Raw genomic sequence first — 22,739 nt, forward strand, 5'->3', positions numbered from 1 at the left:
TCATGGTATCCTATTGGAGAAACATTCACTGCTTAGGGTAATTTGCAAACAACCTACAGGACTGTTCTTCTGGACTTTAGGTGAGTAGGGTCCTAGGTCCTAGAAACAGAGTTCAGTTTTACCTGCTCTGGGATGTCCGGGTGCAGAGGTGCTTTCTGTGGTGGGAGCCTTTGACGCTACACATTGTAGTCAATGGGAAAAATCCCTGTAAGAAAGAGACAAGTGGGTGCTGGGGGATCAGTCTAGAAGAGCCCAAAGGGGGACTCCACTCTTGGGGGTCACTGGGCCACAGAGACCCTGTTGGATTTAATGGACAGGGGCTAGGGGCTCGGGTGCATTGGTGTTTAGACCGGCAGGTCATAGAATTCTCAGTGCACCTGCAGAAGAGAGACGAAATGCAGCAAAAAGACATCTGGTGTGGAGTTGGCCTCTGGTGGAGTCACTTGATATGCAGGCCGGCTTTGGTGGTAGTGGTGCTCGAAGTGAACACTAACAAGCCTTTGTGTTTGCAACAACCTCCGGTACCTTGGGTATTGGTGTAGGTCAATTCCTAGTGGTCCTGGCATCTCCATAAGTGGTGGGGAGACGGAACTGACCCCCTGGAACACAACAACCTCTTCCTGGGGGGCTGCTGCATCTGTGGATCCGGTGGTCAGCAGATTGGTGTGCCAGATGTTGCAGGCGGTGGCTGCAGGGAAGTAGCTTCTTCACTTAAAGAGAGATGCTGCCTGTTTGGCTAAGTGCTGACAGCCTTCCGAGGCTTTTGAAACTAGCACAGCTTCAGGACGAGTCAGGTCTGGGCAATTGTCGGGACAAGAGCTTGCAGGCAGTGTTTGGTGCCAAAGTCCACAGCTATTACTCTGTTCTCCCATTCTTCAGCTCTTCTTTGTCCCTCTTCTTTTGGAGTCAGTCGTATCTGAGTTCCTGGTGTCAGGGTCCACTAAATGCTGAATTTAGGGGTGTGAAGGGTAGTAGCTAATGGGATACTTACCTTCTATCAGACACTTCTGTGGGGAGTGAGTATAACCCTGTCCAGAGTTCTTAATTCCACCAAGATCAAAATGGTGTAATCCTTTTTTTCGTGGAGTACATTAGGCAGCCCACCTAAACTGTGTGACTAACCTGGTGGTGCAACAAGCCTACTTGCATAGCTAATCTCTGCATGTTCTAGTGCCAAATAGGCCACAGGACAAGAGGTGGCTTCGCCCAGGTCTGGGGAAGCCAGGGTCGCATATCAAATATGGCAGGGGCTTTGAAGCCCCTGGCCTTAGTATGCTAAATCACTAGCCATCCTGCTGGAGGAGGTGTGAACACATTCCTCCAGAGCAGGCATTGTCCCAGGCCTCAGAGCATGGGCTTTCATCTGTAGGGGCTCAGAAACCGGTCTGTGGTGGAAGGCTGGACAATACTAGTCAGCCAGCACACTAGATAGTGGAAGGTTTTTCAGGAGGCACCTCCCAGGTGCCCTCAGGGTGCATGTCTTAATAAATCTACTATTGTCATCAGTATGTATTTTTTAAGACAATGTGTTTTATACCAGACCCCATGTGTTTCTGTAAAGCCATCATGTAGCTGGGGAACTAGTAATGACCAGGGCCCAGCACATATACTTAAGATGGCTTCACAGTTCACTTGGACTACCTAGTAATTTAACTTGACAGCTATGTCCTCACATTCCATATAATGCACCCTGCCTTAGGGCTAGAAGACCTGCTGTAGGGGCGACTTACATATATTGCAGGCAGTGTTTGGGGGACGGGCTGACTTTTATCTCCGAGCGAGGCATGCTGGAGGGCTCAAGGAAGCACGGGCTGCTCCTTGCCTAATCATTGTCAAGCAGAAAACGCCTACAGTGAAGGAATGCCTTTGAGAGGCTCCTTACCATTTTTACCTGGGTTTAACAAATCCTTATTCTGAGGTCGCAAGGAAGCAAGGGCTGCTCCTTGCTTAATCATTGTCGAGCAGAAAACGTCTGCATTGATGGAATGCCCTTGAGTGGCTCCTTCCCATTTTTACCTGGGTTTAACGAATCCTGATTCTGAGGTTACCCTTATTGATTGTTTCAGAGGCAGAGTGCGCAATCCAATATCAGCATCTCTCCAAGAGAAAATTGCTCCAAAATGGCTGTACAGTATTGGTCTATAGTCCTGATGAAGACCCCATGGTGATGGTACTCAACTACACACGTATACAAGTGGTCGAACCGTCGACGTTTAATACACAAGCGTTGCTGCCCAAATAGACATATATTTATATTTGAAATTATAAATCGCAGGTCTATTTAGGGTGATTCATTAAACATTAATGCTGCATACAAATTTGTTTTATGTCTTTTATATGTAATATTTCTGGATTTTTGTATTGTTAATATGTGCACAATTTTTTCAGTCACTCATGAGCATTATTGTTTTAGTTGTTTTGTTCTGAATATGTACATAGTGTTAGTCCAATCATTTAATCACAAATTATATGATATGACTTTCTAAATATATCGGACATTTTCTTCTAATTGAGTTTTTTGTCTGTGTATGGTCAGGTGGGTGTTTCTATGGCTCATTGATTGACAGTCCTACCTTTGTGAAGACATAGTGATACACAAAATGCTCTCTTTTGTGGCAGAACCTCTGTCCATATACCCTATCGCAATGTTCTGCACTTAACTGGTATACCCCATTATTATTACTGTGTTTGGAGACAGTGCACACAGGGCGTGTGCCATGTCGTATTTTCACACTTATTTGCACTATTTCAAGCTGCCTGGAATGGTATAATGGCACTCTTCATGTGTGTGGTGGTGGGTCCCTTAGGGTGGCACAATACATGCTTCAGCTCTTCCGGACCCTATTTAGTTTTCATGCTGTGAGAAAGGGCCTCTTTTACCTGGTTAGCCCGTCACTTTTTGTCTGGTTTTGATGTTGTTTCAAGCATAGTGCACAGGGTCCCTGCCACCCAGGTCCCCTGTGCCCGTGCGCCTTCCCTAAAACAAACTCCCGATTGATACTTCTGCCCCCTCTGTAAGTCTCTAGGGACGGGTACCCTGGGTACCTAGGGCCTGAGTGTTGAAGAGGGTCCCTTGGGACCTCACTCAAGGGACCACACCACTGCCTTTGCAGCCTCCATGGCTGTGTGTAAGAAAGTGGCTCTGTATATACTGGAACAAAGTAAGGTACAGTGTGTAGTCCACAGTCCCAGGAGGTTTGGCAGAGGCTAAAGTTAGATGTAACCTTACTCTCTAAAATGGTTGCTTGGTCGAGTAGTAAGGCAGTATAGTATCAGAGGACACTGTAATGCATTTATTGTACACACTCAGTCAGCAAATGATCTCACACACTCAAGAACTGAACTCTAGGCTAATGGTTTGTATAAAAAATATATAGTTTTATTTTTGAACTAACAATAGGTATCAAAATATACTTTCTCAGAATGAGTTACTGTAGTTAAATACTTTTCAAATAGGCAATAGACTTTTAAGTACAGTAGATACAGTTGTTGCAATAGGCAACACAATTTGAAACACAATCTGACATTGAGCTCAATGGGAATTTCTAGTTAATTGCAATTAATTACTTTATGGCTTACTTTTCTAACCACAGAACTGGATCCTAGATTCAGTCCTGGGACATCTCCTGTAAACAGTTGAGTAAAAGCGTTTTAGTAACAGTTGAGATTTTTAAGGAATATTATTGTATTTTAAATGTTGACACTTTAGAAACTTTTTCACATAGAATCACCAATGTTATCCTATGGGAGGAAATTCACTTAGCAGGTAAGTAGTGTTATCGTTACTTTTTCTTACTCAGTGTTGGATCCTGGATCCAGCACTGGTGCATCTCCTGTAAACAATTGAAAGAATGCATTTAGGTTATACAGGCGATTTTTAACCAATATTTGTAAGTTTCAAAAATTTTCAGCAAAAAACAGGCAATGTTATCCTATGGAAGGAAATTCAAGTTACCGGTAAGTACAGTTATAATTACTTTTAAGGGTCAATGCTGGGCACCAAGATCCAGCACTCGGATCTCTCCTGATAACAGGTTAGTGTTTTCGTGATTCGGCTGATTTTAGATGAATATTTTAAAGTTTCAAAACTCCACACTTAAAAGAATTTCCAAGTGAAACCAGTCAATGTTACCCTATGGAAGAAAGCGAGTTATCAGCTTTTGGGTAAGTACTCGACTGGCAGAGTTAAGGTTCTGGGCATAGACTCGGGGTCTCCCAGGGTCAGGTAGGTACAGTTGGTACACCCTCAGCTGCACAGGGGCAGCCGGGTGCAGAGGTAGTTAGGCCCAATGTTATCCAATGAGAGGCAGGGGGCCTTTGGTTGGTGGCTGCTGGCAAGCAGGCCACGCTGCTGTGGGAGCTGGGCTCCTGGTCTCCTGGTCACTTGCTCAGGGCAAATGGGGAAGTAGGTTAGGACCAAGGTTGCACTGCCAGGGGCACTCGGGCGGCTGGGTACAGGGTGCTTTTGAGCCGTCGGGCGCTCATTGTTATTCAATTGAGAACTTGGAATGTGAATAAAGGCTGCAGGCTCGAGGACGGAGATTCTTCTGGAGCGATCAACACTTCGAGAGGTAAGTTGGGATCTTGGAGATCTGAAAGAAACAGGTTGGTATTAGATTCCTTACCTTAGAATATCCCCAGGCGTCAGACTGGATCCAGAAAATTTGGCGTACAAGTACCCCTGCGCGTCGGTAGGTGTTGTCTGTGGGTCCGTTGTCAGAGTCGTTGGCACCAGGATGACGTCGTCTGAGTACTTATACGCCGCCCTCGCGCGCTGACATCAGTTCTTCTTTTTTCCGCGCCAGCAAGCGCAGGTCCGGAGAAAGTGGTACCCTTTAGTCAATTTTTGACTAAACGTTATGGATCTTTTTTTTCTGCTTTTTGAGTTGACCGACTCAGTCGGTCCCGGTAGAGATGCCCGGGTTTAAACCCTGTGTCTACTGCAGCCGACTGATGTCGGTTACCGACTCCATCGCCAGTGCCTTTATTGCCTGGAGCCCGACCACGATGGCAAGTCGTGCCCTGACTGCCGGGCCTTGACGTCGAAGGCTAGGCGGGAGAGGTCTCGCAAGGGCCTCGAGCTCCGGCAGTCGGCCCCTCTCAGTTCATGGTCCCGGTCCGGAAGGCGGTCGAGGGACCGGTCTTGGGGCCAGAGTCGTCATAGCTCCGGGAGTAGACATCATTCATCGGGCTCCAAGTCCTCAGGTAAGAGGCACAAGAAGTTGAAGAGGTGACATCGCTCTTCTGACTCCCCGCGACGCGGCCGGGGGTTCGGGCGACAGCGCCCACACGGCTCCGCCGGAGCCGTAGGTGTCGCGGCCTGCTCCATACCCGCCGATCCCTGGGCAGAACACGACGCCGGAGAAGATCGAGGGCTTCCTTATGGCCATGAGGTCGCTCGTTCCTCCGTCGGGTTCCGCGGCGCCTTCGGGCCCAGCGGCCCCGACTAGGTCCCCAAGCGGTCGGGTGCTTCGGCCCCGGAGCTGTCGGCGACTTCGGTCCCGGCGCCGCAGGGCCCCGCTGGTTCCGGACCTGGGTCGTCGCCGGTCGACTTTACAACCTCGCCGGCGCCGACCCCCGGGTGTTGACCCCGGCACCGTCCCAGGTCCTACCCTCAATTCGGGTTCGGCGCCGTCTTCGACGCCGCTAGGAGATTTTTACTTCTATGACCTGGCCCCATGCTTTGGCCCCGAGTATCAGGAGATGGGTGGCAAGGAGGGGTCTGAGGACCCTCTGGCACGTGAGTGCCAGCCTTTCCAGGACTGGGCAGGTGAGCTTGGGGATGCCAGTGGTCTGGACACTTCGCCAGACACTGGTTTTGTTCCCCCTCAACCCCCCCTACTGTGGCTACGGAGGAGAGGGCTGCTTATAGTGTGGTGTTGACCCGGGCAGCCAAGGCCTTATCCCTTTAACTCCCCGTCCCGGCCGTGAGGACTAACCTCCTCACTGAGGTCCTTAAACCCCAGGCAAGCCTCTGCTGCCGTTTAATGAGGCCTTGCCTGACGTTCTTCTGGGCACCTGGTCCAGGCCCGCTACAGGTCCGCCTGTAGATAGGAACGTGGCCAGACTCCACCGCCCGGCTCCGGGCGACCCTTTCTTCCTGTCCACCCACCCCACCCCGAGAGCCTGGTCATCCAGGCCTCTAACTCCCAGACCAGATTCCCGATTGCTCCCCCCGGTCGGGAATCCAAGAGGTACGAACAGTACGGAAAGAAAATGTTCTCCTTCCTAAGTTTGGGGTTGCGGTCATTTAACACTGCGTGCCTCTTGGGCCGTTATACCCCCTCTCTGTGGGACACGGTCGCAGCCGTGCTGCCGCAATGTGTGGAGGAGGCCCGGACTAAACTCGCCTAAGCCCTTGCGGAGGGTCAAGATGCGGCACGGTATTCTATGCGGTGTGGACTGGATACAATGGACTCGCTAGGTAGAGCGATGCCAACGATGGTGGCGATTCGTCGCCACGCCTGGCTGAGGTCCGCCAACTTTTCGGCTGATGTCCAAAACACCCTTATGGACATGCCGTTTGATAGCCGTTGCCTCTTTGGCGACAAGGTAGACGGTGCGCTTGAGCGCTTTAAGGACTCCAGGGCTACGGCCAAGTCCTTGGGCCTGTCGGCCCCACGCCAGCAAACTGCTGCCTTTCGCTCCTTTCGTGGCCAAGGAAGGGACGCCCCCACACGTACTGCCAGCCATGGGCCGCAGACTGACATCCAGCACGGTGGCGGACGTGGTAACCGCCATGGCGGTGCCCGGGGACAACGGCGAGGCCAGTCCACATCCACCCCCGCACTATCCGCCTCAAAGCCATCCTAGTCCGGGCTTTCAGGCCCACATGACGCCAGTGGGGGGCAGGGTTCGCCATCACCTCCTTCACTGGCGCAACATCACTTCGGACAGGTGGGTGCTGCAAATCGTCCGAAGGACCTACTCCCTCCCCTTCGAGGCGACCCCTCCAGCCATGCCACCGCAGTACCACCGCGTGTCGGGGGATCACTTGAATCTTCTGCGGGAGGAAGTTACAGCCCTCTTGGCCAAGGGGGCCATCGAGCGTGTTCCTTGGCCAGAAGTAGGATGTGGTTGTTACTCTCACTACTTTCTGGTTCCCAAGAAGGGCAAAGGGGGCCTACGCCCTATCTTGGACCTGCGGAACGTCAACGGCTTCCTCCGGAAGGAGAAGTTCAAGATGCTGACTTGACAGGTGTTAGCTGCCCTGGACCCTAGAGACTGGATGGTAGCGCTGGACTTGCAGGACGCTTATTTTCACATCCCTGTCCTGCCGGCCCACTGGCGTTACCTGCGGTTCACGGTAGGCCACAAGCACAAGCAGTTTACTGTGCTCCCCTTCGGCCTTACCAGCGCACCACTCATATGTTTACTCCTGTTCCTTTCGTGATGCCTCAGTGAGACTAGAACCTTGTTCTGACTTACCTGATGTGCGCTCCTTTCGAGCCACTTATTAACTGTCCTCTTCGTCTCCTTACTCTCAAGACTGCATTCCTGGTTGCCATCACCTCTGCCAGGAGGGTGAGTGAGCTCCAGGCTCTTTCCTCTAAACCTCCTTTCCTTTCTGTCCATCCGGACAAAGTTGTGTTGAGGACGCGACCCTCTTTCCTGCCCAAGGTAGTCACAGACTTCCACATCGGGCAGTCCATCACCTTGCCCACCTTCTTTCCGCCTCCACATCCCTCGAAAGAGGAAGAGAGGCTCCACCTTCTGGACCCAAAACGTGCGCTCTCATTGTATTTGGATCGCACACGCCAGTTTCAATGTGGATGACCAACTCTTTGTTGGTTACGTGGGCGCTAAGAAAGGTCGGGCGGTGCACAAGCTGACCATCTCTCGGTGGGTCGTGTTGTGCATCAAGGTATGGTACTTCTTGGCTAAAAAGGAGCCTTCCGTTGGGCTGAGTGCCCATTCCACTCGGGCCACGGCGGCTACTACTGCCCTGGGTCGGGGAGTCCCCTTGCAGGACATCTGTCAGGCGGCTACGTGGGCCTTGCTGCACACGTTTGCAAGACACTACTGCCTGGACAGCCAAGTCCGGAGAGATGGCTTTTTCGGCCGTTCCGTTCTCCAGGACTTTCTGGTGTGATCATTGGTTCGCAGACCCACCACCAGGGTTCTTATTGCTGGGGTATCTATTCTAAGGTAAGGAATCTAATACTAACCTGTTTCTTTCAGATGCACAAGTTACTTACCTTCAGTAACGATATGTTCGAGGCATGTGGGCTGCTGAATTCATATCTGTGCATGATCGCCGCCTAGTGTTGGGTCCGGATGATTGCACTTTGTTGTCTTGGAAGAGTCTTCGAAGTATCACAAGATAGGTGACTCCTCCCCTGGACTACAGTGCGCATGGGCATCTTCTCCATCCTCAGATTGTTTTTTTCCGCCATTGGGTTTGGATGCTAACTCCTATAATCCAACTTCGGAATCGAAAACAAAACTTTTCTAAAGGCCAAAAGGCCTTGGACTTCGACGGTATTGTTCTCGTTCGGTACCTCTCTACTCGATCCAGCCTTCCATCTCGAATCGGTCGTCGACGTGGGCCGTTCGGCCTTTTCGACGCCACGTGAGCCGACCGTCGATGGAAAGAAGCCCGTTTAAAAGGTGCCCACAATGCCACTCCAAGTTCCCACATACTGATAACACTCAGTATGCAACAAGTGCCTTTCCCCAGACCATAGGGAAGAAACCTGCCCAGCCTGCGCCCAGTTTCGATCGAAGAAAACTATACGAAACCGACGGGCCACTAGGCAAGAAATGCAGCGACAGGCACCGGAACCAGACAACATTTTCGATGATGCCCAGGATCTACCGGAAGCTCCAGACTCAGGCCTAGAAATCGTCACCGTCGAGGACTACTCGGACTCTGATGACGAGATCCCACCGGGGCAAATCGTGAGTACCCTGCCCCTGACAACAATTAGCCAGTTACCAAAAGGCCTTAGCCAAGATCATAAAAGAGTTTAGCCATCCGGCTCGGCTCCGAAATCGAAACTGAAACCTTCAAAGACCCCAGGGCCCCAGTACCATTGTCCCGAAGAAGGTTCCAGAGCCAAAGGAGGTCGTCGACCCGAAGTGCGTCGTTCCGAAAAAGGCCGTACAGCCAAAGAGTGTTGAGCCAAAGAAGACTTTCGACCCCAAAAAGGACGTTCAGCCAAAAACTGTCGACCCCAAAAACGTAGTCGACCTGAACAAAGGCACACAGCCGAAGGGCGCCGACCCGAACAAGCCTACTGTTCCGAAATCCATCGACCCAGCAAACGGTGCCGTACCGAAGCCCGTAGCAAGGCCGGAAAAACCTGTCGACCCAAAGATAACTGCTCAAAAGGCACCAGTCGATCCAAAAAAGAACAAAGACTCTGAAAAGGACACTCATCCAAAGAAGACTAGGGAGCACAAAAAACGTGTCAAACCGAAAGTTCCGGTCGACCCGAAAAAAGGGCCTGAGCCGAAAAAATCCAGCAAAACACCAAAAGTCATCGAAAAACAAGGTGTTACCGACCCAAAGAAGTCTAACACTCAACCCAGGACTGTAGAGGAAGAACTATTCCACCAGATCCATCAGACGACCAGGCAAAGATATATATTAATCCAGAGACTACCATCCTGCATAGGAAAAAGAGGCCTTTGGACTTTGAACCTCATTCCCCTACTCCATTAAAGAAAAAGGACTTTGGGACTTCTCCCTCTAGACCCTTCATCCCTTTTCAACCTATCATGCCTACTACACCTTTTGCTCCTTACTCTCCATCTCACCACAGGGACAATGAGGGAAACACAGGGGATGAGCCACAGCCTCTATATGATTTCCCACAGGATCCTGAACCACAAGAGGGACCTTGGGAGGAGACAAAAGACCCTTACAACACCCATCCCGTCCCTGATGTACCCACTTATCCTACTAAACCGTCACCTACTGATGACACCGTAGTCTTCAATCAACTCATAGACAGGGCAGCACAATTCCACAATGTGGACATGCATAATGACCCTGTGGAGGAAGACTTCTTATTTGACACATTCCCTACTGCAGGACAAAGTGTCAGAACACTTCCCATGTTAAAAGGAGTTCTTAAACACGCACCTGACATATTTAAGGATACAAATAGCTGGTTGAGTGCGTTACCGAGTGCGTAAACGCATCCTTGTGATAGGGCACACCTTTGGGTTCGTCAAAGACGCGACAGACTCCGTGTTGTTTTGAAGTGAAACGTTTTTTATTTTGTTGATCAAGGTTTATCATCAATGTTCACATATCTTTGTTTGGTAAACCTTTTTTATCCATATTTGACCATATGCCACATCAAATCCCGGTCACCGTTCTGGATGACGGAGTTTCACCAGAAGCGCTACGCAAGCGCCACAACTTTACAAGTCTCCATCTCAGCAGCCAATCTTCATCGATCGCTCCTTGAGAAAGGGCTATTCCAGCCCGAAATGCATCGGAGCATTTGTGTTGTGTAACAAACTGCAGTCTCAATTCAAATGAATCATATGGTCAAATATGGATAAAAAAAAAAGAATAGAAAAAAGTATAGGGCAGCTCCTACAGACCCTACTTACATCAAAGGGCAGTTGCCATAAGACTCACTGGTAGTGGCTAACGCACGTAAAAGAGCCAACTCCCAGACAACAGGGGAAGCACCTCCCCCTGACAAAGAGTCAAAAATACTGGAGGCATCAGGCAAAAGGGTAGCAGCACAAGCCTCCAACTCGTGGAGGATTGCTAATACACAAGCCCTACTGGCTCATTACGACAGGGCGTACTATGATCAGCTCGAAAGCCTAATGCAACACCTACCTGAGCCTTTTAAAGCACAAGCTGATGATCTCATACAGGAGGGAAAATTCATATCAAACGCCTCCATCAAATGTGCGCTTGACGCAGCAGACACAGCAGCTAGGTCAATTAACACTAGCGTCTTACTACGCAGGCATGCATGGCTGCGACTTTCTATTTGGCCCCGCTGTCGACACCATTTTGGATAAAATGAAAAAAGACACAGAAACCGCAAAATCAATGGGTGCATTGCAATTTGTGCAACATAGGGGCTCCTTTCGATGCTCCTCATACAGAGCAAACACACGAGGAAATACCTCGCAAACATCTGCCTCATTCAAAAGTAACACACAAGGTTCCTTCAACAAGAACACAACCAGAGGAGTTTACAGAGGTAACAATAATAAGGGAAGAGGACGTGGAGGCAATAACACCGGAGCCTCCACTTGCACAAAACAGTGACTTCATTATGCTACCTCCAGACCACTTAACACCGGTCGGAGGCAGACTCCAACAGTTCTTACCTGCCTGCCACGCAATTACCACGGACAGGTGGGTGAGAGAAATTATCCAGTCTGGTTATTGCCTAGAACTGACTTCTACACCACCAAACATACCACCCAGACATCGTCCTATGTCCACGGAACACATCAGCCTGTTACAACAAGAGGTGAAATGCATGCTGGAAAAGGGGGCCAAAGAGCAAGTCCCTTTCCACCAACAAAGGACAGGAGTATGCTCCCTATACTTCCTTATTCCAAAGAAGGATGGTTCCCTCAGACCAATATTGGACCTCAGACCCCTAAATCAATATATACTATCGGAGCACTTCCATATGATCACACTACAACAAGTGCTCCCGTTGCTACAACAAGGAGATTTCCTAGCAACACTGGACCTCAAAGATGCGTATTTTCACATACCTATCCATCCAGCCCACAGAAAATACCTTGGGTTCACAATAGAAGGTCAAGACTACCAATTCAAGGTTTTGCCCTTCGGGGTTACCAGGGCTCCAAGAGTATTTACAAAATGCTTAGCGACAGTGGCAGCACATCTCAGGAGGCAACACGTCCACGTGTACCCTTACCTGGACGATTGGCTAATACAAGCAAAATCGTACCAAGAGTGCGCAGCACGCACATCTCAAACAATTCAGTTGCTACACAGCCTAGGCTTTTCAACTACACAAAATCGCATCTGCAACCATCCCACGTACAACAATACCTGGGAGCCACTATAAACACCTCAGTGGCGATGGCATATCCAAACTCAGCAAGGATAGCCAGTATGCAGATACTCATTCGCAAATTCCTGCCACAACACTCTGCCAGCTCGAGTCTTTATGCAGCTCATAGGCATGATGGCCTCCTGCATATTCATTGTCCCCCATGCCAGACTTCAAATGCGCCCATTACAGGAATGCCTAGCACGGCAATGGAACCAGGCTAAAGGACAACTTAAAGACCTAGTGTTGGTAGACAGTCGCGGTCACAACTCTCTGCTGTGGTGGAACCCACAAAACCTTTCCAAGGGGCGACTGTTCCAAGAGCCAGTTCCACAACTAGTACTAACAGCGGACGCATCACTAACAGGCTAGGGAGCCCATCTCCTTCAATAAACAGTACAAGGGCTCTGGACAACCAAACAGAAAAAGCTGCATATCAACCAAGTAGAATTGCTAGCTATATATTTAGTCCTAAAAGCATTTCAAAAATACTTGTACAACAAGACTGTGTTGATCTGGACGGACAACATGACCGCAATGTACTATATCCAGAAACGGGGAGGAACGCACTCTCCACAGCTGTCCCATCTGGCACAAAGCATATGGAAGTGGGCGATTCCCAAAAACATTTTTCTCCTAGCAGAACACCTCCCAGGGAAGGACAATCAGATTGCTGACGTGCTCCGCAGGCACAGCCAACAACTACACGAATGGGAGATTCACCCCCAAGTTCTCCAGCCATTCTTCAAAGAGTGGGGTCACCCAGAAATAGACATGTTTGCCACAAAAGAAAACTCTAAATGCCAGTACTTTGCCGCCAGATTCCCACATCCGTTGTCACAGGGCAATGCGATATGGATAAACTAGTCAGGCAGATTTGCGTACGCTTTTCCCCCAGCACCGCAGATCCCGCTGGTGGCACGCAAACTGCGGCAACACTCACTGACGCTGATCCTAGTTGCTCCCACATGGGCGAGACAACCGTGGTACACCACGTTCCTAGAACTTTCAGTAGTTCCTCATCAAAGACTGTGCCTTGCACCCCATCTTCTAACTCAGAACCATGGAGAAATCAGACACCCAGATCCCAATCAAATGAACCTAGCGATCTGGGTCCTGAGGTCTTAGTTTGGATACCTTAACTTGCCCCCAGATTGCATGAAAATCATTAGGGAGGCAAGACGACCAACCACACGAGCGTGCTATGTAGCTAAATAGAAGAGATTTGTTATTTACTGCAACAACAACCAAATCAACCCTTTAGACGCTTCCATACAAAACATTGTATGTAGGCTGTCTGGTTTTAGGTATAAAAACCTACAAAAACTGATAAAACCCCTCCGGAAGGGAAATAGCCCTCACCAGTATAAACATATAAACACTGAAAAAAACCTTGCACAACCACAAACTAAATACCATTCAAAGAAAGGAAAAGGAGAGTGAAAGAGTCATTTTTATTTCTTCCTGAAGGGGCCAGTACAATGTGACTTGGTTATATAAGGTAGCAGTAAGAAAGACTGGCCTCACATTATTCTGCTTGAGTTTTGTTGTTAGTGTTTCTTAATTGTTTTAGTTTTGTGATCTTTGATCTAAAGATTCAGGGGTTAGAAGCATTTGTTTTATAAACTGTAGAGAATCAGGAAATATCAAAATCATATTTGATTATTTTGGCTACATTTGAGTCTTTCACTGATAGTACATATTTGGAAAGGTTCTTATGAAACCTACATTTTTTACTATCACATTTACCCACAGACAATGGGTAAAACTCTTTGATACATCAGCCCCCTTTTCTAGTGAATCACTATTGATCATAGGTGAACTGCCAAACACCCCAGTCTTTAAACATTCAATGCAAGGTAAAGTGACAGGTATATGTGAAAAGAGTGCAGTCACAAAGTATCTGGGATACTGGTGAAAACAGGACACCAGACTTTTGGAAAACATGGAACGCAGTGTAACTTAGAATGCTGCTGCAAAAAGTTCTTACCAAGTTCAACAAAGATTGGATTTATTTTGTTTGTATTTGCAGTAATTCAGCTATGTATATGAAAACGTTGTGTGATGACCTGTCGAAATCATTACCAGAGCTAAAGTGCTTCCCTGTAAGATCCTTGCCACTTGTTAGTTGGTATGCTGAAAGCATCTTTACAATCTTCAGAGTTATTGAAGAATGCTATTGACTTTTTAGTCCATTATGGTGCACTGTTTTGTTATGCACGGAAACTAAAACACAAATATTTCTAATTTTGTGCTTTGTTTGCCATCAAAGAAAGAGGTATCCCAACTATGTCCCTTAGCTGGTGGCTCTCAGTCCTATCCATGTAGCAACCGTTTACAGAACGTTTGCTGAGTGATGATGTGAGGATCTTTGGTCACATATTGATAGAGATTTGAAAAAAGTACGCTCTACTGCATTCTTAAATTTTTACAGGAAAGAATGACTGCTGTAGTGGACATAATAAAAAAAACTAGAGTATGAAAACACCCTTGTCTACCAATTGCTCAGCAGAATTGGTGTTGATGTGAAACATCTTCTTGAGAGTAGGCTGGGCGACACTTTTAGTGGCTTTGGCACTGCAACATATTCCATGCTAGAGTGCTTGCCAATTGGTAAGCAAATAAATGTTAAGAAGCAAATCAGTAACTTATATTTTGCAATGTATGAGAAATAGCCCTTCACCAACCATTGCATTTGACGTCAATAAAGCCTCACTGCAGTACTCTGCACAAGATTTAGATCCCTTCGGTAAAGGGAAATTTTCTCCTCCGTTTCAAAAGTGCTGCCTCATTTGTGACCGGTTCATTAACTCTGAGGGTAAATGAGCCCAGTTCAACACATATGTTGCAGAACCTGTCACAGAGAATCACAATCTTCAGGTGCACCAGTATTGGCATGGAAAGCTATGTCAGTGGCCAGACTTAGCAAATTGTATACTGGCTATTTTGGCGTTGCCCATCTCAAATGCTAATGTTGAGAGGGCCTTTTCACAGATAAACATTTACATGGGAAGGAAAGAGTGAGCGTGCATGACCAATGACTCACTGAAGAAGTATTGTAAGGTGTACTACAATAATTTGTAAACATTTATTTGGACCTCATTTACACTGCACTCACATGGTCTATATACCATGCACTATCAGTGCAGAAAGTAACCAATAATAAAAGCAAAAAGTTCCATAAACACCGGAAAAACACTGTTTCTGTTGTTTTTAAAGGCGCAAAAATGTGTAACCACTGTTTAATGGTATTGAAATCACTTGAAAACACTGAAAAAACCCCACCAGAATTAACCAAAAATGTAAACTGAAAACAGGAAAGCTTAATTATATGTTACCTGCTGCATCTACAAAAATGTAACTTAGCATACTCTTCTCTACGACTACACCTCGCTGCTATAGCAGCATACCTTCAAAACAGGCAACACCTTTTACTGTTTAGGGTACCAGCAATCAAAGCCTTCATGGAGGGTTTGAAAAGGGTGATCCCTCCAAGACACCCCCCTTCCCCAGTCTGGAATCTAAATGTAGTACTAACCAGACTTATGGGCCCTCCTTTCGAACCTCTACACTCATGCGAACTACAATTCTTAACGTGGAAGGTTGCATTCTTGGTTGTCATTACCTCACTCAGAAGAGTGAGCGAATTACAAGCACTAACAATTCAAGAACCTTTCATGCAGGTACATGCCAACAGGGTGGTTCTTAGAACAAACCCTAAATTCATGCCTAAGGTTGTATGCACCTTCCATATCAACCAATCAATAGAACTGCCAGTGTTCTTTCAAAATCCACAGTCAGTAGCTGAGAGAGCCCTGCACACATTAGACGTAAAGAGAGCTCTACTTTATTATGTGGACAGAACTAAATCCTTTAGGAAAACAAAGCAACTGTTTGTTGCTTTTGCACCACAACACAAAGGGAATCCAATTTCAAAATCAGGAATAGCCAGATGGATAGTTAAATGCATTCAAATATGCTATCAAAAGGCAAAACTCACTGTAACCGTCCCCCAAGAGCACACCACAAGAAAAATTGGGGCATCCATGGCTTTCCTAGGAAATATTCCTCTTGAAGACATCTGTAAGACAGCCACCTGGACCACCATACACACTTTCACAAAACACTACTGTGTAGATGTGCAAACAAAACAGCAAGCTGCTGTAGGCCAGGCTGTCCTCAAAACTCTTTTTCAAACTGCTGAAGCTGGCACAGGTAGCCACCGCTAGAGGAGATACTGCTATACAGTCTATGCACAAGATATGAATTCAGCAGCCCACATGCCTCGAACGGAATATGCTACTTACCAGTATGCATTTGTTCTTGGCATGTAGGGCTGCTGACACTCATATCGCCCGTTCTCCTCCCCGGTTCCTGTAGCAGCTGCCGCATTATCTCTGGCATGGCCATCTCTTACTTTGCTATCTCCATCTTTGCCACAATGGCGAAAAACAATCTGAGGATGGAGAAGATGCCCATGCGCACTGTAGTCCAAGGGAGGAGTCACCTGTCTCGTGATATTTCGAAGACTCTTCCAAGACAACAAAGTGCAATCATCCGGACCCAACACTAGGCGGCAATCTATGCACAAGATATGAATGTCAGCATCCCTACATGCCAAGAACAGATGCATACTGGTAAGTAGCATATTCCTTAACCTCTGCTTACCATGGGGATCCACTGGACTCTGTGCACACTATACCTTACTTTGGTATAGTATATACAGAGCCAGCTTCAAACTGTAAGCTATTATTTATTTTAGCCTCTGCAAAGCCTCTGGGGATCCACTGGTCTCTGTGCACACTATACATTACTTTGGTGTAGTATTTACAGAGCTAGCTTCCTACAAACCTCTCCCCTCTGCAACAGCTACACCACTTGACCCGAGACACAAAAATGGGACAGGAGACAGCCATATATCCAGCTCTGCCATCATCGAACTTCAGAAGAAAGATAAAAATGCTATGTCTGGCAGGAAGTATTCCGCAACATTATTAATGCTTTTGTGAAACTTAAAGTTATAGTTAAAATCTTATCTTGCGTTACGTAAACACTCATTTTTAAAACTAGTAACGTTTCTTGACCACATAGAACGTAGTTCTAAAATAAAATAATTTTGCATTCTAAAGCTGCTTCTTTTGTTAAAATAGCAATTTTTTGCCTTTGGTTGTTCTGTGAGTTGACATATGTAATATTTTATGCTCCAAAATAGCTGACGGTTCTAGCACAATTTTATGTATTTATGGGAATAACTTGACAAACATGAATCCCTTCCATTTTAAGCTTTTAGTTTAAGACGCTCGATCTGAGTCTGTCTGTATATTACTTTATATGTGTCAGTTTTTTAATTGGATTGTGTCTAATTTCGGCAATGGCACTCATGCACCTAGCAGTCAGTCAATCGGGAGGGTGTTGCAGTACGATCAAGCAACACCACAGTGCACGTCAAATGTGACGATATAACAAGTAGTTTGTAGCGAGTGAACATTAGAACGCTCATGTGAAGTGCTCTTAAAGAAAGAAAAAAGTAGTTCCTAAAACAGTTGCTCAAATGGGACCAGTTGATGGATAGTAATATATACAACATATCTCTTCGAGACAGTGCATGCGCTGTCTAGAGCTGAGACCTACAAAGTAAAAGTGAAAGTAGAGCCTAAGTGAGTTGGTTTTCTTGAGAGGGCCTGAAACTTTGCTATATAGTGCTCCATCACTATTTTTCTCACTGATTGGCCTGTACTCTTAATTATTTTCTTCTAGTACTTGGATGAAGATCTGAAGGTTGCTGGGAAATTCAAAGGCAATGATTACAGCCAGTACTCTCCCTGGTCCTGTGAGACCATCGGCTCCTACATCGGAACCAAAGACGCCAAACCCAAAGATGCTGGGGCTGCTGGGAATGTTGAGATGACAGTAGGTGTTCAATGGGGAAATGCTTTGAAGTTGGCCTATGCAACAATATGTGGCAAATTGCAGAAAAGGGATAGTATCAGTATGCTTCTCTCTAGACTTGTAAATGTCCGTCACTTTGTCTCCTCTTTTGGTATTAGTCCGCCCTGGCAGTGTAGCTGCTGGCGTCTAGCATTTGACAGGTAATTCCTTGATAGTTTCTATTTTGTATCTTTATGTTCCTTGCAAATGGGCAAGATACTCTCACACCTTAAAGTTCAGAATTCATGGCATTAATTAATAACTTGAAAGTGAATTGTGTCTACAGCTCTATTGTTTCTGCTTTACGCTTGTAAATGTTTTTGAGGTTTAAAACTAGCAAGAAAGCTTTGTCGCACCTTGCCTTAAATTGTCATAAACTGCCTCAGAAAGAGGACTTTACACTTAGTTCCCTAATATTGGTTTTATTGCTTCTGAAACAGTCTTTTTCTACAGCGAAGCAGTGTCCTTGCTTGGGAAACTAGATTTTGCTTTCCGAGATATAGTAATATTTTTATGATTACTATATATGCTTGTATGACTATCTGAGGTGGGATGGCTGGAAACTCACTACCACAGTTCAGGGCACGCAAAAATCCACTCGCCTACTCACATTTGTGAGCCAGATTTAATTAAGACGGGCTATTTTTGGGTCCTACTCTTCCTTTCTGGCGAATAGAAATACAAACTGACTTTTGACCTCTGTCTCTGAAAGCAGAGCAAATGTGACAAGATACCAAGATTTAAAGGCATCTGTATTGCTCACTAAGTGAATGAACAAAAATGGCTTTAAATCTTGTTAACTTGTTACATTTGCGCGGCTTTCAGAGACAGAGGTCAATTACATTACAGTTAGGTCAAGTAGATTTTAAGTTACTAGACCTGCAGGTCTAGTAACTATTTTTCAGTATTTTTGAGCACTGCCGTTCCACTTGTTAAGCATAAAAAGCCTTGTAGTCATTCCATATCCTAAAGATAGCTCCGCTGTGTGAGAAAGTGCCCTCTTTCTGCATGGTTGCCACCACTTTTTGCTTAATTATGATGTACTTTGAGTGTGCCTGGGCTCCTGCTAATCAGGTACCCAGGGCCTATGTTCTTTCCCTGAAACTGCATTGAAGCTTAAACTCCATTGTCATCTCTGGCCACAGGTCAGCCCCTGGTAAATGGTGCCACAGGTACCCAGGGCACTGTGACCAGATTAGGCCTCTAAGGGCTGCAGAACTTATTGTGCCACCCTTAGAGGTCCTGTATCCTGACACTCACACACCGCCTTTGCAGGCTGCATGTCTTGGTGCAGAACAAAGTGAAGAGTCGACATGGCACACATCCATGTGTGCCATGCCTACAACCCACTGACCTGGCATAGGTAAGTCACCCCTCTAGCTGGGTGCACTATACCAGTGGTGAGGGTACAGGTGCATGGGCCATGTACCCCTACAGTGGCTAAGTCCATTCTTAGACATTGTAAGTGCAGTGCTGCCATTAAGAGTATATGGTGCTGGGATTTTGTCATTACAAACTCCACAGCACCATAATGGCTACACTGAAAACTGAGAAGTTTGGTATTAACCTCTCAGCACATTAAAACCACACTGACGCCAGTGTGGGTTTTAATTAAAAATGCACACATAGGGAATCTCAGAGATGCCCCTTGAAAACTAACCTACCACTAGTGTCCAGGCTGAGTGGCTGCTTTCAGCTGCCACCACCAGACATGTTTCTGGACTCCTGGGTCGAGAGCCTGCTGCTCTCTGGGGCCTGAAATAATGCACATCCTGGGAAGAGGTGCCAAGCCTCCTCCCCCAGGATGGGCAGGGTTCACGAGGTGGTAGCTTCAAAGGCTTGCCGCCTTTGTGAGCTTCGCCAGGTCACTTGCTGCTTTCAGCAACTGGTCCACACTGGTTCTGACCCCCACTTTGGGCGGGAGAACCAGCAGGAAAAATAAGTCAGCAAGAGAGGTGTCTCCACCTCTGCCAACTCCACCTCTCAGGTGGGGAAGGTGAGGTGAAGCACAACTTTCAGTCCATGCCATCTTGAAGATTTGGGGACTCACCAGGGACAGGCGTATACCCCCCTCCCCCTGGAGGGTGACATAATAGGGGCTGTACCCACCCCACCCCAGGGAAGGGAACCGTTGGTCCCTGTCTCTGACCTACCTGTAACACCCATAAATCTAGTATTTAGGGGAACCACTGAACTTTGCTTCCTCGGACAAGAAAAGAAGGACCGAACAGCCATGCCAAAGCCAACAAGAGGAAGACGCCCACTGACTTGGCCCCAGCCCTACCAGCCTATCTCCACCTCGAACCTGCTCCTGCAAAACCCCAGTGTGTCCTGCAGGCAGCAACCTCGAAAACCCCAAGAGGACCTGCCTGCCTTCATCTCTCCAAAGACTTTGTCTCCCGCGAGCACCAGATTTGTTCACCTACAACCTCTTACCCCGGCCGGACACCGCAAATCCACTCCGCTCCACTCTGCACCCGCCGTGCACGGCTAGAGTGGGCAAACGCCACGAGGAGGTTACCCCGGCAATTCGGACCCGGGATTGGGTGACCCCTGACCTGCCTTAAGCAGACGCCTGCAATCTAAATCCAGAAGGCCCCCTTAACCGCAACCAGGAGGTGGTAAGAAAATCCGACCCCAAATGGCACCTCTGCACCCGATGCCCCATGGCCTTGTGTGCCCTAACCAACGGTGCCTAACCAACCCCTAACTTCCTAACTTACCTCTTGAAGTGGTGATCACACCCAGGAGACCTTCGTTTCTCTGACTTCAGTGCGTTTGCAAACCGGAGGTTCTCCATTGAAACCAAAAGGATGGCAGAGGTCGAAACAGCACCCTACACCCAGCCGCCCTAGTGCCGCTGAGGGTGCACCTTTGGTGCCAATTTGTTTCCCTATATGCCCTGAGCTAAAGCCCAGAAGCTTTGCTCCCACAGCAGAGTGGCCTGCTAGCCAGCAGCCACCAACCGGAGGCCCCCTATACCCCGTTGGATAACATTGGGCCTCAGCACCCTGCACCCGGCTGCCTTAGTGCCGCTGAGGGTGTTACTGGACTGCATCCTTGACCCTGGGGGACCCTTGAGTCTACTCCTTGGACCTCAACTCCAAAGACCGATTACTTACCTCAAAACCGATAACACTATGTTCGAGGCATATGAGCTGTAGATCGCATACTTTTGCATAGATCGCCATCTGGTTTTGGGCTCGGGTGTTTGCACTTCGTTATTGTAGAAGTCTTTTTAGTCACAAAATAGGTAACTCCTCTTTTAGTGAGTAGTGCGCATGGGCATCGACTCCATCTCCAGATTATTTTTTTCCTCCATCTGGTTCAGATGTAATTTGCTGCGCTCCAGGTCGGTGTCGTTTCGAATCCCCTTCGACGCGCAAAGCTCTCACTTCTCAACAGTATTGTTTAGATCGCGATCTCTCGACACACATCTACTTCGCAAAGAGAGTCCGGTCGTCGACGTTGGCAGTTAGGCCGATCAACGCCATCAACCAGCATACGGAAAGGACTCCATTTAAAAAATGCCAGTGTGGGGCTAAATTCCCGCACACAGATCTCCACGAGGTCTGCAACCTTTGTCTCTTTCCAGAACATGAGTCTACACTTCCAGGCCTGTGATTCTTTCAGGTTTAAGAAGACTATATGTGATCGCTATGCACAATGTCACGAAATGTCCAGATCAACAGTCTCCGTCCCGGAAGACATCTTCGAGGCAGGCCCGACGATCCGGAGACAGGAGATGAACAAGCCAGCGTCTCCGAAGCCGACGAATCAGACTCAGAAGACCAGCCGATTACTCCAGGTCAAATGACGTCGATGGCCCGGTCCCAAAAAACTCTAGGCTCCGGTAACACCTTCACCTTAAAGTCTGGGTCAACAACGTGATACTGGTTCAAGTCAAGTCAAAAGATTTCTATAGCGCGCTACATACCCAGAGGGTCTCAAGGCGCTTGAAGAAGGGTGAGGAATTACTTGTCAAATATCCAAGTTTTAAGTTGCTTTCTGAATGCTAGGTGGTTCTGAGTGAGGCGAAGGTGGGTAGGAAGTGAGTTCCAGGTTTTAGCTGCTAGGTAGGAGAAGGATCTACCTCCCATGGTGGTTTTGTTGCTGCGAGGTACAGTAACAAGGGCTTGGTTGGAGGATCGTAGCTGGCGAGAGGGGGTGTAGAAGGAGAGTCGTGCGTTGAGGCATTCAGGTCCCAGTTCGTAAAGTGCTTTGTGTGCGTGGGTTAGGAGGCGGAAAGTGATCCTCTTATTGACGGGGAGCCAGTGGAGGCTTTTCAGGTGACCAGAGATGTGGTCTTTATGCGGGATGTCTAGTATGAGTCTGGCTGAAGCGTTCTGGATGCGTTGGAGTTTTTTCTGGAGTTTTGCGCTGGTACCGGCGTATAGGCTGTTTCCGTAGTCCAGGCGGCTCGTGACCAGTGCATGGGTGACTGTTTTTCTAGTTTCGGTGGGGATCCAGCGAAATGTTTTGTTCGAGGCATGTGGGCTGCTGAATTCATATCTGTGCATAGATCGCCACCTAGTGTTGGGTCCGGATGATTGCACATTGTTGTCCTGGAAGAGTCTTCGAAGTATCACGAGATAGGTGGCTCCTCCCCTGGACTACAGTGCGCATGGGCATCGCCTCCATCCCCAGATTGTTTTTTTCCGCCATTGGGTTCGGATGTGTTTCGGTTCCCTCTGTCGGAACCGTTAGTTGTTCAACTTCTACTCGAGACCAAAAGGTCTTTAGGCTGGGCGTCGGTATAGTTGCGTTCGGGTTTCTTTCTGACTCTCAGCCCCGATC

The 22,739-nt window shown here is 47.7% G+C and overlaps 1 protein-coding gene across 9 annotated transcripts in view; it reads left to right on the forward strand.

Annotated features, from left to right (window-relative positions):
• The window catches only part of RC3H1 (ring finger and CCCH-type domains 1), an 828,931-nt gene that overhangs the window by 538,939 nt on the left and 267,253 nt on the right, over positions 1 to 22,739 (forward strand). For all 9 annotated transcript variants that reach the window (XM_086956761.1, XM_086956804.1, XM_086956790.1 and 6 more), the window contains one exon: positions 17,772 to 17,924. In XM_086956761.1, the coding sequence (XP_086812887.1) occupies positions 17,772 to 17,924 (153 nt within the window). The remainder of the gene's footprint in view (positions 1 to 17,771; positions 17,925 to 22,739) is intronic.

Source organism: Lissotriton vulgaris, chromosome 1_1 (assembly GCF_964263255.1).
Source record: "Lissotriton vulgaris chromosome 1_1, aLisVul1.2, whole genome shotgun sequence".
Taxonomy (NCBI): domain Eukaryota; kingdom Metazoa; phylum Chordata; class Amphibia; order Caudata; family Salamandridae; genus Lissotriton; species Lissotriton vulgaris.